This window comes from Eptatretus burgeri, chromosome 8, assembly GCF_056783735.1.
Source record: "Eptatretus burgeri isolate ZD-2024b chromosome 8, Ebu_testis_v1, whole genome shotgun sequence".
In the NCBI taxonomy this organism is placed as follows: Eukaryota; Metazoa; Chordata; class Myxini; order Myxiniformes; family Myxinidae; genus Eptatretus; species Eptatretus burgeri.
In genome coordinates, this window is record NC_140968.1 from 85,481,887 (window position 1) to 85,499,753 (window position 17,867).

At 43.3% G+C, this 17,867-nt stretch overlaps 1 protein-coding gene across 11 annotated transcripts in view; it reads right to left on the bottom strand.

Moving 5' to 3' along the window:
- Positions 1-17,867, bottom strand: part of LOC147022201 (5'-AMP-activated protein kinase subunit gamma-1-like) — a 114,714-nt gene that overhangs the window by 62,609 nt on the left and 34,238 nt on the right. For 9 of the 11 annotated variants that reach the window (XR_015061112.1, XM_085892878.1, XM_085892879.1 and 6 more), the window contains exons 3-5: positions 4,820-4,906; positions 4,399-4,669; positions 3,580-3,779 (exon numbers count right to left, since the gene is read on the bottom strand). Coding sequence is in view for 10 of the 11 variants with exons in the window: in XM_085892878.1 (XP_085749004.1) it covers positions 3,580-3,779; positions 4,399-4,669; positions 4,820-4,906 (558 nt within the window). In the remaining variant the exon portion in view is untranslated. Of the gene's footprint in view, positions 1-3,579; positions 3,780-4,398; positions 4,670-4,819; positions 4,907-11,317; positions 11,388-17,002; positions 17,109-17,867 lie in introns of those variants that run through there. The other 2 variants (XM_085892884.1, XM_085892882.1) reach the window with 2 other exon arrangements.

Consider the following 17,867-nt stretch of genomic DNA (forward strand, 5'->3'; position numbering starts at 1 on the left):
CATGGTAGGAATGTTATGTTGCAGAGGTGATGCCGATCACATGACCGAAAGTGTGGCAAAATGGTGGACATAATAACTTATTTGGAAAATCTGTAAAATTCCTTCAAAAAGCTTCTTCTCCAGACTCACTAGTCAGAATGCTCCCCAATTTAGGTTATTACATGAGGCCAGAGCCCAGATAAACTACAGGTCCAACGGTCTTATTTTGGCATTTGGCTTCAAATTGCCCAGAGAACTGCAAACACTCTCCCTGGAAATCATAGAAGAAGTGTCAACACTGTGTTGAGGCATCTGGGTGAAGCTGGGATTTGTGCTCGTCCTCTTCAGCATCCAAAATTTACACGTCACATTCAACCACACTTGCCGTGGTCAAATCAGCACACCCGAAGGACACGGAAACAAGGGGCAAGTGTTCTTTTCAGCAACTAATCCAGGATTCTCCTTGAGAGGCATGATGACTGTGCATGGATCTACAGAAGATGCGATGAGTGATATGCCCAGGTCTGTGTTCAGGAAGAAACAAAGTTTTGGACGTGGAAGTGTCATGATGTGGGGTGGTATCGCCAACCTTTTTGCACCACCTTGATTGATATTAATGGTAACCTGACACCAAAATGATACATTCATGTGATCGTACAGCAATATGTGCTGCTTATCCAACAACATGATCCAGGAATAATCTTTATGCACAATAATAACTGAACAGATTTCTATCGAATCGGGCGTTTTACTCAGGCTGACTGGCAGGGTCTTCAAGCAGCCATCAAACTTCAAGACTGGTCTCCCATCACTACTTTCTCCAACATCAACTCGTCCTGGGAATTCTTTCAAAGAAACTTGCTCTCCCTCATGCACAGATTTATCCCCTCTCCTCTTCAGTTGTCCTACCCTTCCTCCCGCCCTTGGTTTACTGAAGCTTGTGGCGAGGCAGTTGTCCTGAAACAACTTGCCTTTGCCTCATGGAAAGCAAATCCAACTGAGGGTAATCTCAGTTCCTTCCATAAAGCTCGGAACAAGTGTGTGTCTACCCTCAGGAGAGCCAGAAAACAACATCTTTCTAATCTCAAGTCTGAACTTTGAAACCTCTCTCCCTTCTCCAAATCCTGGTGGATCCTCTTCAAATCTGTTTCTGGTGTATGTTCCCCCTCCATCCCCTCCCTTATCTCAAATGGCCGCACTGCTGATTCCGCACGTGAAAAAGCTGAATGCCTAACCTCGGTGTTTGCAGCTAAATCTTGTGTCCAAAACCCATTGCTTTCTGCACCCACATTACCCAGTCACACCCAACTGTCCCTGGACTCTGTGTCCTTTTCTTCTGACAAAGTGGAGAGCTTGCTGTCAAACCTAGACTCAGATTCTGCAACCGGTCCAGACGGCATCAGCCCACGTGTCCTAAAAACCTGCTCTTGCTCACCCTCTCTCTGTTCTATTCACCCTCTCATTTGCTCAAGGTCATCTGCCATCTGTTTGGAAATCAGCAAACATTACTGCTCTGCATAAAAAGGAGCAAAAACAGATCCCTGCAACTACACACCAATCAGCCTTCTCCCAATCATCAGCAAGGTTATGGAATCCATCATCACACTACACACCAATCAGCCTTCTCCCAATCATCAGCAAGGTTATGGAATCCATCATCACTTCACACATTGAATCCTTCCTCTTCTCCAATGGCTTGATTTCTGATCATCAATTTGGTTTCAGACCAGGTCACTCTACCCTGGATATGCTGCTTCTGCTCTCCCAACAATGGATGGAAATCCTCAATGCCGGACATTAAGTCAGAGCAATCTCCCTGGACATATCGCGTGCTTTCGATACGGTCCCCACTCTTTTGTCCTTCCCTCTCCCGCCCCTCTTGTCTCATGCTGCCCTTGCTGTGCGTTCGCTCTCATACGAGCCTCGACAATGCAAACAAAAATAATAATAAAATAAAACTCTGCAGGTATGACTGCCTGTCCATGAGGAACAAAAGGTTCCCCACCTATGATGTGATGGGTCACATCGTTTGGCAGCCATATTTGATTTATCTGAAAACCCCTAAAAGTCTTTTCAACCAGAACGACTGGACAGATTGAGGGGAACTTCACACACGTTCCCCAGGCCTTAGGGATACCAGGATGTTTACGAATAAGTGATAGGTCACATGGTTTGGCAGCCATATTGGATTGAAGGAAATGGCTCACAGAGCCAAACAAGGAACGTTCTTGTCATTGTCAGCAATTAATGCCATGATATCCTGGCCTGCCAAACCCACCAGACTTAAATCCAATTGAACATCTCGAGGATATCATTGATCGTCATGTCAGAACCTTGCCAAGACAGCAGCAGACCATCAATGAGCTGGATCAATAGCTGATTTTGCTTGTAGAATGCCATTCCACAGGCTCACATTTGAGTGCTCATACAATCAATGCGAAGACGCTACAATGCAGTGCTTGCTGCCGTAGGTGGACATACCTGGTATCGAGATTGTTACTTCCACATTGGATCCCTAATGTGAAAACATTCACCACAATGCAGCATTACATGAATATGCCACAATTACGTCGATATGAAATTATTCAGCATTGATCTCAGCCAAAGGTTTGCACTTTATCCGTCTCATGATGTCACAAAAATAAATCGCCTCAACTCGAACAGCACTCGGTACAGCACATACCTCTGCCAGGCTGAATAATTTACGTTTTGGTTAAGGTCCGAATGCAGATCCGGAATATCAGTGGGAAACAAGATGTTATCAGCTTGCCACCCATGCAAATCATTCACCAAGTTTTGTCATAATCCATCCACAACTTTTTGAAATACCGTGCTATATATCGTTTTAATCCCCATCTCACAATGGTGAAGAACCACTGAAAAAGAAAAAAATTCTCGCATCCGGATTTTCACCAAAATCAAACCAATTCGCCCTCGTCACACACCCAACATGTCCACCAAGTTTTGTCAGAACCAGTCCATAAAACTTTTTTTTATATATCGTGCGAGATATAGTTTTTGGCCCTGTCACTCGATGGTGAAGAATCACAAGAAAAATTCTCGTATCTCGATTCGGATCCGGATCGTCACCAAAATCGAATCAATTCGTCCTCGTCACACACCCAGCCTGTCCACCAAATCTCGTCCAATTTTTTTGAGATATCCAGCTCACAGACAGACAAACAGACAAGGGTGAAAACGTCACCCGCGTCCACCTTCGGTGGCAGAGGTAACAATCACGTGTTCAATTTTTTGTAATGTTGGAGTGTGTCTAAAATACTTTTTGTGTGGGTGAGCGGGGAGGTGGGAGGCGGCGACGGAGTCATGTATGTCGAGGATTTACTGAATTTATTTTTTTTAATGAAGAAGAACTACATATCTTGATCAAATGTTGCATCTTTTTCGAAAGCTGTAATACTCCAGACCCCTCCCACACACCCCAAAATATGCAATTATTGCCCTTCAATTTAAACTATGTAAATTACTGTACGTGCTTGAAATAAAAGGCAGTGATTAAGCTGCACTGCAACAAGCCGTCAAGACGAGTAACTCTAGTCCAGATATCCAACCACAGAACTGCTGTAATGTACAATCCTTCACCAGTGGTCGTATGCTCTCCGAGGGAGGATGCGATGCCACACGCTGGGCACGAGCATGACGTCGTTGGGCAAGTGGAGATGAGAAGGAGCGCTGGCGGAACTCAAGCCGTTCTGGCTCACTGTCATACACCTGAATGGGAAAGATGGGGCGCAGGACTGCAGAGATCGGGCTGGATGGGGTTGGGGAACCAGAGGCATGAGCTGAAAGCAAGAGCAAGCAATGAGGCATTTGGGAAGAGGTGTTTATGTTAAGTGGATTGAGAAGAGGCAAAAGCAGTTGGAGAGATTTGTAGAGAGGTATAAGAGAAAGGGAAGAGAACACAGATTGAACAAAGGTTAGCAAACCTTATGTTTGTATTGATATATTGTACATGCACAGTGACAAAACTTGGAACCTAATCCTGGTGAGCAACAGTGACATAACTTGGAATCATGAATAAGTATTGCAACAAGGGCTCGTGCAACATTTCTAAAATAAAAAATAAAAAAAAATGGACGACTTCAAGGTGAGCATTAAGGAGTTCTTACGAGATGATTCGCTGAGAATAAATCACCAAAGGAAGTGACTAAAGTAAATCTTTCCCTGAAACCAAAACTCAAAACAAAGCATCAGGAAAAAACAAATTTCATAAAATGGAAGCAAATTTAATCAGCTCTTAGAATCAGGTCAGAAGTCAATGGAAATTACGAAAACATTACGCAAGCTAAAAATTTGTTCCATCACAGCTCGCAGAGAGGAATGTTCTCAAGAATCCTTAAGTGTGGTTTATAAACCCTTTCCGGCATCCTTATGCAAGGAAATAAATATCTTCCTGCTTACATTTCCTGCTTCGAGGAAAGAACAGTCGCCGCCCACCACTTGGTGAAGGAGAGATGGGCGAAGAGCTGCCATCTCGTGCTACCTTATCTCGTGATGTTGAACGAAAAAGACCTGAAAGGTTTACACGCAATCGGGGTGACGTGGGGATGGCAACAGGATCTGGGCTCCGGCCTGTGGGGGTGCCAGGACGTGAACTTGGTGTCGCGACTCGATGATTCGTCGGAGTCGAAGGTTGGCGTTGGAGTGGTTTCCCACGTTTGCGGCTGCTGGGCTGTAAGACAATGAAAGCATGGAGCAACAAGAGAAAAAATATCAATATCTTTGATGTTTCCAAGAAAATATATAAGCCACAGAGATAGTCTTTCTTTCCTCATTTATTGATGCCGTTTTAGAGCAGAATATAACAACGATTGTGACTCACAGATGCTGCAGGTGACATTTTTCCAGCTGTGCGCTGCAGCACATCTGAAGGAAAGTCAAATCCTGGCATGGCGAAGGAACTGAGGTCCTGAAAAGATGAGAAAGGAAACAATGTCTTCCCAGAAAAAAAAGATTCCAATGGCACGGTGCAGACAGTAAACAACTTTCCGATTCCACCCACAGGCAGACTGTTGCAATGAATGCCTTGTAGGGTGTGGACTGAATAACAACGAGGATTAAAACAAAAGCCTCTTGATTCAAAATCTGATACGTGCCATTCTGTCAAGTACTGCACACCTCACATACGAAGAACCTTGCTTGCATCAAATTAAAAAATAAAAAATAACCCTAAGACAGCAGAAACAGACATTTGGATTTCAATGAAGCAAAGAACTTAAAAAAATTTGTTCAGGAGAAAGTTAAAACGCTTATTTATGGAGTGAATGCAACTTTAACAAAAATGAACAAAACTGGGCAGGGATTTGCCAACTTTGTATGAAAAAAAACTTAAATTTTTTTTTTTTTCATTCCATTTAAAACAGCTAATGAATTACGGGTGGAATTTTATATCATATGATATCTGTATTTGAGTTAGTTACGTCTGCCACCGAAGGTGGACGGAGGTCGTTTTCACCCTTGTCTGTCTATGAGCAAGATGTGTCAAAAAGTTACAGACAGCTTCAGACGAAATATTGGTGGACAGATTGGGGTTGTGACGAGGACGAATTGATTCAATTTCGGTGAAGATTCTGATCCGGATACAAGAATTTCTTTAATCCTCAAAGTGATTCTTCACCATTGAGGGATTGGGCCAAAGACGATATGCATCATCATATTTCCAAAAATTGTGGACGTGTTGTGACAAAACGAGGTGGACGAGCTGGGTAGGTGACACGAACAGGCCGATTAGATTTTGATTTAGGTCTTTATACATATCCGGCCAATCAGTGGGAGACAAAATACAAACTGTTCAACCTGGTGTAGGTATGTGCTCTACCGAGTGTCGTTCTAGTTTCTAAGGAATTGTTGCGGAAATGGCCCTTAGTGTGTTATTAAATATCGGATTAGCCCAGATCCCCCATTAAATGCAAGTTTAGCCAGGTTGTTCGGTAAAAGGACGCTACATGTGTGTCGGGAGGTGTAAGAGGCTGTTCATTGTTCGTACATTGGTGGTGGACCGAGAGGTTCTTCTTCTTCCTTCCTCTCTCTGGCCAATAGTCCCTGTGCTGTGTCACGTGATTGGGTTTTCGTATATCATGCCTCGCCCGCTAGGGGTGGCAGGAACGTGCTTCTGGTCGCGCAATAAAGCGGAGTAGATGGTGGCCCGCGTGCTTCTTGCGTCCCACTGCACCTCATACTCTAGTCCCCGCCCAGCGCTGAGAGGGGGAGTGGCCTAGAGAAGGAAATGAAACTGAAGGGAGGAGCCAGTGGGCTTCGAGGCGAGCGAGCGAAGAAAAGGCAGTGATGGATCTGCCGGGAGAGATACTGAACCTGAGCGCGTGAATCTGCCATTTTGGCAGCAAGAGAGGCTGTCTGCACGCCGAGTCGGCCATTTTGGCAGTAAGAGAGGCTGCCTGCACGTCGAGTCGGCGATCGACTTATGAAGAGGTCCTCGACACGTTTGTCAATCCACCTGCCGATCCGCCTGCGGAGCCCAACACCTCGATTTGGCCTGGTCTGGTGAACAGGCCAGGCCTGGACTTGTATACTGGACCTTGCGAGAAACCAGCTGAAACCCACCATCGATCTTTCGCTCTGGTGCAGTCGACCTCGCAGGGTCTGAACGCGCCGAGGCTGCGTACGTGAGGGCTGCGACACATGGACGAGCGCCATTTTGCCACGCGGTGTGTTTGAGCTTGGGTGCTTGTCTTGGGTGACATCGGCTTGTCACGAGCCACATTCGTACTTTTGACACTTTCCTCTCGTCCATGAAACATCACCAAGTACTCTGTGTCTTGTCTGCATGCTGTCCATGTCTTGTCTGCATGTTGTTTAAGGCTTATCTCGTTAGGATCCCCTTCGAAACCCGTAATCCGTAGCTCCCCAGTTAAGAACGGGTAATAGATTAATTATAACATTGTCGTGAATGCTTTGCTTGTGTTGTGTTTCCCCGATGTGTCCCCAATAAATCTGGCCGATTCGTATGAAGTTGCCGCTTTGAATTAATTTGTGCCGTGCTGAGGAACGATCCGCTCGATTTGGATATAAAAACCAAAATGGTTACAGACTGGCAGAATTCGCTCGGTCTCTGACAAAACCAGTCTGTAACCGGGGTCTATTTCCCCAACTGGTAAGGTCCAGGGGTACGTTGGTATCGCGATTTGAGACGCGTGACCCGAGGCCTGTGCCGAACCAGCCGGTGTTATAACCCCGGAGACGACGGTGGTTAGGGTGGCGCCGAATCTGTAACATTTGGCTGTTGAGAGTAGGGTGCGAAAACCCAAACTGGTTACGGACAGTGATTGACGCACTCGTCTGAATCCCCCCCACCACCCCCGAACCGTAACAGTACTTTTGCACTTGTAGGTACAGATGTCAAATAAATATCTTGCCATGCAGGTATTGACGTTTTCAATAAAACCTGAGTTTTGAATACAAATGGCAGGTGTGAGCTGACGACCCGAATCAGGTTCAAAGTTCTCCGCTGCAACATGATTATTATTATTATTGCAATCTCGGATCTCACATGCCGAAGCAATGACAAAAGACTCGTGCTACCAAACTCACAGCTAGAATAACTCGTTTACAATGCTTCGAAATGAATTCCTCGGTGATCATACGGATGCAAAAGTCGATAAAGACAGTGCATGTGCTGCATCACCTATGGCTCCCACCACCACGCTCACACTTCTTCCCACATCCCCTTTTCTACTTCCAAAAAGCATGCACAAAATCCAACAACCAGGGCTAAGATTTTATATCAACACACCCAGACCTGGTGAGTTATCACAATTTCCCCAAGGAGACAGAAACGCAAAATATCCCGATGTTGAACCAAGTTTGGGTAAAACGTTAAAACAGAAGATATTGAAGTCTCTGTAAGATGTGATTGACAAGGTTTAGAGTTTGGAAGAGAGGGGAAAAAAAATAAAAAAATAATAAAAATATAAATTAAAGATTTTAAACTTTCATTGGAAAATTAATCAACTTCCTGAATATTAGTTGCTATGAAATAAAACGATTGATTTTAGGTGTAATTTTACACCAATGAGAATGCTCGATAAGAGTTAAAGTTCCGCAAAATTATGAGATGACAAACGAAAGAGGACATCAAAGCCTCAGAACAGATCAATGGCATCAGGTCTCTACAGTTTCACTCCGTACGTTGTCATTTTCTATATTCATCCTCATATTTCGATTCGTTCATACGCATCTCCTCTCGTATGCAACACCTGGCTACGGATAGCATCGGCTGTGCCACTGATGCAGTGCCCCCTGCAGATTCGGGCGGAAATTTGGAATATGTTAAGGGTGCCGGCGATATCTCGCCAACTGTTCACGAAGGACGCCGTGGGGTCTTGTGAAATCCACCGACTCGTACTCGCACATGGAACCGAAAAGGGTGATTGGTAAATAGTCTCGGAGGAAACGCCGTCAGGCCAATGGGGTTGGGGTTGGGTCAGTTGTCGCAATAGTCAGAAACTCGTTCACGTTTGGGTGATCCCCTCCCTGGTAGCATAGCAAATAAAGTCTCAGTTTGGAACCTGATTATAAACCCCTTTCACAAGGTTTTAACACAGGTCTCAAAAAGGATGCTGTTAGTCTGTTCCAAATGGAAAACACACACACACACACACACACACACACACACACACACACACACACACACACACACACACACACACACACACACACACACACACACACACACACACACACACAGTTGAATCAATCATATTGTTTCAAAACAAAATGAGAGAGGCTAGTCAAGATACTGGCACAGTTTAATTATAAATTTAAATAAATAAATGGAAAGGAACAAGCAAGAATGTTTTGGGAGCTCAATAAATTTGTTTCCAAAGGTGCAGGACAATTAAAGAACCAACTTAAATTAAAAAAACACAAACAGGCAAGGAAACACAATTCATTCATTCATTCATACATAACATACATACATACGTTCTACCAGACTCGTGGTGTAATGGTTAGAGCGTCTGCTCAGAGTGTGGGAGGTCAGTGGTTCGAACCCTGACCAAGTCATACCAAAGACTTACAAAAAAAAATCATACGTGCTGCTTCCTTGCCTGACGCTCAGCATTTTAAAAGGGTATAGAGCACGGACGTACAACCATAAGCTTGTCATAATAGCGTGGGCTTTGATGGGCCTAATGGCCTTCTGCTGCGTTGAAGTTCCTTATCAGAGAACTCATATCGGCCGACCTGCCTTGCAGACTTGCTCTCCCGTCACAGCCAACTGCAGGCAATCCTGGCCATTAATGGAATTCTCATATCCCCTCTTCCTGTCCAGGCTGGAGTTCCTCAAGGCAGTGTTCTGGGCTCTGTTCTTTTTCTGGTTTTCAGCAATAATTTCTCCGACTCTCTGGAAAATCCTCTTTATCTCTTTGCTGATGACTCCACCCTCTGCAGTACCATCTGTCATCACTCAGACCGGCAAACAGGAGCCTCTTCACTCTCTGCAGATCTTGGTAAAATCACAAACTGGTCCAACACGTGGAACATGTCTTTCAATCCGGACAAATCTCACACTCTCATTATGTCTCTCCAAAAGGACCATCTGGAACCCCCCCCCCCCATATACTTTCTTAACAATGTTGAAGAAGTCCTTTCATTCAAGCTTTTGGGGCTCACCATCTGCCATGATTTTTCTTGGGAAAGCCACATTTCCAAACTGCCCTCCAAAACCAGTTTCAGGCGGGGCATCCTCTGTCGTACAAAGTCCATTGTTGGCCCACAAGAGATCCTGACCACAAATAAAGCTTTCGTCCACAGCCTGATGGAGTACTGCTCTCCTCTCTGGGCTGGTGCTCCCGCCTTTCACCTTTCTCGGCTTCACGCTGTGGAAACCAAGGCATTTAGGATCATCGGTATCTCCCATGATGAGGCTGAGTCTTTGGGCCTCTCAGTCTCTCACCGCAGGCAGGTCGGTGGTCTTTCTGTGTTCCACCACCTGCTCTTCAGCCCCCCCAGCTCTGTCTGCGATCTGTCCCCCCCCCCCATATTTCTGAAAGGCGCTCAAGATCCGCCAGGAACCCCCTTCTGGTGAAACTGCCAAAATCACGAATAGCTGCTCACCTTCACTCTTTCATTCCTCTTTTTTCCCCACCTTTCGAACAAATTCCCACACCTCTTCAATCCCACTCTTCCCTCCAGGTCTTCAAATCAGCTGTTAACCACCATCTATCTATCTTCCCCCATCCAGAACCACAATCTTTTCCACCCCCATTAATCCGCCCCAAACCCACCTCCTCCAAATTCCCTGCTTTCCTTCCTGAAAGTCCCTGTCGTGTCCAACTTGTTTATCCCGTGTTCCCCACCCCATCCCTCTCCCTTCCACAGATCTCCTCATGTCTCTGGTCCCCACTGTTTTGTGCTTCCCTCTCCCGCCCCTCTTGTGGTACGTTCTGTGTGTTAGCTCTCATATGAGCCTTGGCATTGTATATAACAAAAAACAAACAAACAAAATAAACTGTTCTCCATGTCCGGGGTGATGATGTAAATCAAAGCTATGGCTGCTCAATGTTGGATTTATTGGCTGCTTTTGGAGGGTAAAGGGAGTGAAGAGTGCTTCAGGACATACACCTTCAACCCACTCACAAAGGACGAGACTTAGAGGCTCTGCTGCTGTGACACATTAAGCAAGCAACAACATGCACAGACATCTGAAGTTTGTGAGGAAGTGATGCAGGACTAGTTCACAATAAAACAAAACTAAAAATTTTGTTGTAAGGAAAAGTGAAAATTGTGTGCCTCGACTGGGAGCAAAAAGGTAATCGCAAACGTACAACTGGCGATTATAAGAACTGAACAGAAAGGTTTGAAATAACCCGTGATGGAATGTCAAAGTACGTAGAGTAAATGCCAATGGGATTAACGCTTATTATGCCCCTATGTATGTTCAAATTGCAGGCAATGAATGAGCAGCAAGAAGTCAAACATCAAATGAAAACAGCTTAGCGCAAAACAAACAAGGTTTTAAACAAATCGCACGCAAGCTAAAATAATAGGCAATGGGAAAGTAGATAGATGAGCAAGGAAATGTTGCAAGGTGTTACTCCGCACTGACCGAGATTAAAACACAACTAACGTCACCACACAGAACTTGGTCTGCAAAGACACAACCGACTCTTATTTAAAAAAAAAAAAAAAAAATGCAAGTCATTTTTGAAAAAGTCCAAACAAACCTCCTTTGGTCATCGCTGAACCAACCGATAGACGGGTGGTTCAATACAAGTGGCACACATCAGAAAATAAAGAGGACGGTAAAGATTACAAAACTATATTTTCACAATATTGATAAATGTACAAAACTGGCACAGACCTGAGTGCTACTTCGGTCGTGGTAAATGACAGGTAAGCCACCTGAACGTTATCCATCTGTGACAAATGACTTATGCACAAAGGTGAACCAAAACAGGAAGTAAGAAGAATGTCTTTTAATGAACTAGCATATCGCTTGCCAAAAAAAAAATATATATATATATATATAAAGAGGTTGATTTTTTTTCAAATACAATTACGCAATAATATTTCAAGTGAGAAGATGCATGCAGTCAAAAATTAAAACAATCCCACGACCTTGAGTCGAGGCCAAAATATATTATTTGTGCGTTTGATTTGTTCGTGTTGCGATGGTATAGCCTCACCTCTCTTTCTACTCTTTGCCCTCAGGGTAGTGTCACAAGCTGATGTTCAACCCTTGTTCTGGCAGACGTTCAAGTGTCTTACATTAATCTTAATTACTATGAATAACAATAAAGAACAATCAGATTGCAGACGTTCACAAGGAATCGTTTTGAGAGTTGTATTTCGTCTGGTCGTTTTTACCTCTGCCACCGAAGGTGAAGGACTTTATGTTTTCATCCCTCTCTGTCTGTCTGTTTGTCTGTTTATCTTTGTGCAGAATATCTCAAAAAGTTGTGGACGGATCCGGATGAAATTTTGTGGACAAGGTGTGTGTGTGTGTGTGTGTGTGTGTGTGTGTGTGTGTGTGTGTGTGTGTGTGTGTGTGTGTGTGTGTGTGTGTGTGTGTGTGTGTGTGTGTGTGTGTGTGTGTGTGTGTGTGTGTGTGTGTGTGTGTGTGACAAGGACGAACTGATTAGATTTTGGTGAAGATCCAAATCCGGATCCGATAATTTTTACGTGATTCTTCACTACCGAGAGAAAAGGCGAAACCGATAATATAGCATGATATCTTAAAAAAAGTCGTGGGCGGATTCAGATGAAACTTGGTGGACACGTTGGTGAAGATATCGGGCCAAAAAGTATTATATAGCATGATATTTAAAAAATGTATCGAGTCCGATATGTTCTCGTGGATCAGGCATTACGTGGCGGAGGTATGTGCTCGACCGAGTGCCCTTCTAGTTTTGTCTGCTTGAGACTCAAACTAAACTTGATGAGAAAAAAAAAAAAACCAGCTGAAAAAAACAAATCCTTTTTTAAAATTTATTTATCAGTTGGTGCACTCCATGTTCTCATAATAAAGATTTCTTGAAAATCTGATGCCAAAAACTCAAATGACAAACTATAAAACATCTCAAAATGCAAGTGGACAAAATAAAGAAAGACAGAAAAGGATTTAAAAAAAAAAAAAACCCCAAAAACCTGGCCATCTTGCACTGACGTGTGGCGGACGAGCTTTTTGTAAAGACTGTGACATTGCCATAATCATGACTGGTAGAGCAAGTGCAGCATGGTTATCATCTCATTTGTCCAAGTATTGTAGTTTATGCATCAAACTTTAGAAAAACAAACTTGAACTTTATTTTGAATTCACAAAAATCAGATATAAAATCCTGGTAATATAACCAGCTTGATTCTTGTAAAGTACCTTCCACATACAGTGCCGGCAGAAAGTATTCACACCCCTTGACTTTTGCCACATTTTGTTGTGTTTTAGCCTGAACTTAAAATGGATTAAATATAATTTTTTGTTACCGATCCACACAAAATGCCCCATAATGACAAAGTGAAAACATGTTTTGAGAATTTTTTTGAAATTAATGAAAAGCTGAAACATCTTGCGTCAATAAGTATTCAACACCTTTGCTATGACACTCCAAATTGAGCTCAGGTGCATCCAATTTCCTTTCATCATCCTTGACATGTCTCCACAACTTGATTGGAGTCCACCTGCAGCCAATTCAATTGATTGGACATGATTTAGAAAGAAACACACCTTTCAATATAAGGTACCATAATTGACAGTGCATGTCAGAGAAGAAACTCCACCATGAAGTTCAAGGATCTGTCCATCGAACTCCGAGATAGAATTGTGAGACATAGATCTGGGGAAGAGTATAAAACAATTTCTAGAGTGGTGAAAGTCCCCAAAAGCACAGTGAGCTCCATCATTAATAAATGTAAAGAATATGGAACTACCCAGACTCTTCCTAGAACTGGCCGTCCAACCAAACAGAGCAACTGGGCAAGAAGGCCCTTCGTCAACGAGGTGACCAAGAAACCAATAACCATTCTAACAGAACGACAGAATTCCTTCACTGAGATGGAAGAACCTGCAAGAAGGACAACAATCTCTGCAGCACTTCACAAATCTTGGCTTTATGGGAGAGTGGCCAGATGGAATCCACTCCTGAGAAAGAGGCACATGAAAGCAAGTCTGGAGCGTGAAAGACTCTGAGAGAATAAGGTAAAATATTCTGTGGTCTGATGAGACGAAAACTGAACTCTTTGGCCTGAATGCAAAGCACTATGTCTGGAGGAAACCGAGCACAGCTCATCATCCATCTAACACCATCCCGACCATGAAGCATGGTGGTGGCAGCATCATGCTATGGGGATATTTTTCAGCAGCTGCGACTGGGAGACTTGAAATAATCGAGCGAACAATCCATCCATCCACTGGGACCATACTCTGTGCAGAGCGTTGGTGCTGCCTAAGCAGTCTCCTTGGCTATTGGGTACAATTCTGGACGGGTCGCCACTCCGACACAGGATACCAGCATGCTGGCACTCATTTTGCCGACCTCGGAAGGATGACAGGCAGAGTCAACCCCACCTGGTATTAATTCAACAGTCGAGTGGGATTTGAACTCAGGATCCTTGGATCCTAAGCCCACCACCCTAACCATTAAGCCAACACCAGGCATGAGCGAACAATGAATGGAGCCAAATACAGGCAAATCATTGAGGACAAACTGCTTGAGAGTGCAAATGACCTTCGACTGCGGTGAAGATTTACGTTCCAACAGGACAAGGACCCCAAGCATACAGCCAAAGCAACAATGGAACGGCTCCAGAACAAGAATGTGAAATTCCTTGAGTGGCCCAGTCAAAGCCCAGACTTGAATCCCACCGAGAATCTGTGGAAAGACTTGAAGGTTGCTGTTCACTGATGCTCTCCATCCAACTTGACAGAGCTTGAGCAAATCTGCAAGGAAGAATGGGAGAAAATCCCCCAAATCCAGATGTGCAAGGCTGATACAGACATACCCAAGAAGACTCGAAGCTGTAATCGCTGCCAAAGGCGCTCACACAAAGTATTGACTCGGGGGTTGAATACTTATTGACGCAAGACATTTTTAGCTTTTCATTTTCAATTAGTTTGTAAAAATTTCTAAAAAAAGTAAAAAAAGGCTCTTACTTTGTTATTAATGGGATATTTTGTGTGGATTGGCAACAAGAAAAAATAAAAAACCTTCCGAGAGCTTCAGATGCTTCAGATCCTAGAGCTCTAGGATGGTCAGGACAGAGAAAAATCCAAAACAAAACGTTTCAACCATGCGTCTCGCAATGTTCATCACGTGTACGAAGTTTAACTTTAAAATGTTTGAACATGTGCCTGTAATTGCACTCGACCGTTTTACACCACCCCAGGGGGCAGGGCCAAAACTGACTGCTCTTGCACAATATTGCCACGTCATGATCATATCCACCACATTTGATTAATTTCTGCACAACCGTTTGGGAGATAGTGTGACGGACAGATGGAGTCAATTGCAATATCTCCCCATTTTTTTTTTCGAAAAAGCTCGAGGATAAATATGAAATGGGGCAAAACAGACACACACAAAAAAGAATCACAGACTGTTGTTCAGGCCGTTACCATGAACTATCCACAACCCAAAACATTAATTATGTGAAACAACCAAGCAGGATACAAGTACTACAAGTTCCGAAGGACTCCACCACCTCCCTTTCCCAAACCCCTTCTTCAATGCTGAGTAATTTGCATTTTTTTTTTTCCTGAGAAAGCCTTTAGAAACCTCCAGAAATAAAACAGGGAAGCAATCAGAAAATTAACAGCAGAGAGAATTTTATTAGATCATCATGAAACAAGTACTCAAAAACACGACAGCAAGCAGGCAGCCTAAAATACCAGCAATAAAATTGTAAGTGATCAAACGGAAGACCAAATACCAATGGAGACATCAGAAGAAACCCCAATAAGTAAGGAGCAAGGATGGAGTCATGAGGAGGAACTTGAATAGGAATCGGGTTTCAGCCGCTACTGCACAACCCTCAAACCCATCAAATTATGAGTAATATCTGTCGGCATTCCTCAGCAGAATAACTTCTCAACTCCATAAGCAAAGTATCAAAAACGTCATCTTATAAACAAATATATTCTTTCTAAAATAACAGGAAAGGTAAGGACAAGCCGGGAGGCAACGATGGTTCACGAGCGGTATTTGACGATGTAGATTGTTTCAGAAGTCAAGGATGAGACAATGTGATAATTTTTGACTAAGTTATAAATATGATCAACATGATGTAGTACGAGTGACAGGTTATTAGCTGCAAAATGTCGAAAACCCGGTTTCGTTCAACAACTTTCAAAATTTGACCTTTGCATAACCTTTAAAGGTCACAAAACAATGTTGTGGACATTAAAATAAGGAAACGGGATACGTGCTATAGCTTATTGGAGTTAGTTTGTTGAAGAAGGTCGAAAACCCGGTTCGATTCCCACAACTTTGAAAATTTGACCTTTGTGAACTTTAAAGGTTAAAGGTCAAGGATTATGACCTTTGGAGCAAAACGTCCTCTGGAACATTCCAGGAACAATATAACGTTATATAGGCTATATGGCATTTTACACTCCACGGATTATCCATACTTTGATGAAATTGGCGTAAAAACAAACTTGAAAGGGGCGCCACGGGCAAGGTGTTCGAGATGGAGCAAAATGGTTTCATGACTTTAGGTGGGGAATGACCTCAAGATTATGCATAAAAAATATTGTCATCCCAGCTCTCAAAGTTTGGGCGGTCGTATGATTTTTATGTCAAAATTCGCAATTTTCTAAGTTTTTGACCTTGTGACGAAAATGAAAAATCGGACAACGACAAGTTTTAGATAATTCATTTTGCTATTCAAATACCGAAGAACCCATTCTCCATTCAGTCAATTCCCGAGGAGAAGATAGATTTTTAATCCAACTACCCCCTAAAAATGGCTATTTTGGGGCGTGGCTCTCCCCACAATGGGCGTAGCACACCCTCATCCAGGAAAACACAACTAGACATTGATATCGAACACATAACCAAGTTTCATCAAGATCGGATCAAAGTGCACGGAGTTATGCTCTGGACAAACAGACACACAGACACACAGACATAACGAATATAGTGGTCACTCTGGCTGGCGCTCGTAAACCAAAAAGCAGAACGTTATTTAGCAACACTAACAGCTTTTGAAGGTAATTAAAAGTTGGACAACAGGCAAAACATGGTCGAATGTGCGCCCGTGTGACCTATATAATCATGCCCTCAACACTACTGAAGTTGCACAAAACACCGAGAGATGTACAATTTATTTTAAGAGGTTAAATATACAAGCAAAGACCATCACTCCATCGGGTAGAGAGACAGTCATAGACACACCAGAAACGCAAGCCACTCGCAAGAAATGGCTTTCAAATTCGACCATTATTTTAAGTGGCATCCAAGTCTCGATTATAAAGCATACAAATTCGATAGAATAGTAAATAAAAACTGCTAGGTTAAAAATAATAATAATAATAATAAAACATTGTACTTACCAAAATGGCAAAATCTTTTATAAATCATCAAAACTGAGCTTCGTCATCAAGCTAAAGTTGTGTGGAGCTCACACCAAGAAGCTTAAAGCTCCCCAAAGTGACATAATTCCTCTGGCTCACATGGCAAATACAGCTAACTACCGAAGGGGTGGAGTGTGCCTGTTTCATCAGGAAATTGCTCAAATGTTCCAAAGCCTCGATGACAGCAAGTACACACCCAAATTACATGTCAAGTGGATTTCGCCTTTGGCTGAAAAGACACATGATTTCAGAATCTTATCATGAAAAGCAGGTCTTATCAACCACGGAGTTGTTGGTTTTCAAATGAGTGACAGCTCTGCACGAGAAATTTATAATTTGCTGTAAACAAGATCTCTAACCAAGGTAAGTCTCACATCATCTGCACAACCTTGCACTGTGGCCAACCGTTAGCAGAGCTGCTGATTTGAGCCTCTGGTTTGTAGTATTAGTCATGACCTATCCTCAGATGGTTATACACTCCAAGCTGACCATCAAAATCAGATATCAACTCTGCATACTCCAGCAGGCCAAATCCAACCCTGTAACCCTCTCAGCTCCTCACATTGTGCTGGAGTTTTGCACAAGATGCAATGCAAATGTTAAAGATTTAGGCTTGTGCAGATGCAGAGGACTCAAAAGAACTGGACATTATTGGTGTACGATACGTGAAGCAAAACATTCCGTAAGGCTCGCAACACCTAAGGCCTTCCAGGAAACATCATTTTATAAACCTAAGGGCTAAACTCTCCAACCTGCAGTCTCCTTCCTCCAAGTCATGGCGGCACCTTGTCGAGTCCGTCTCTGGTGCATCCTCCCCCTCCAAGCCCTCCCTCACCTAAAACGG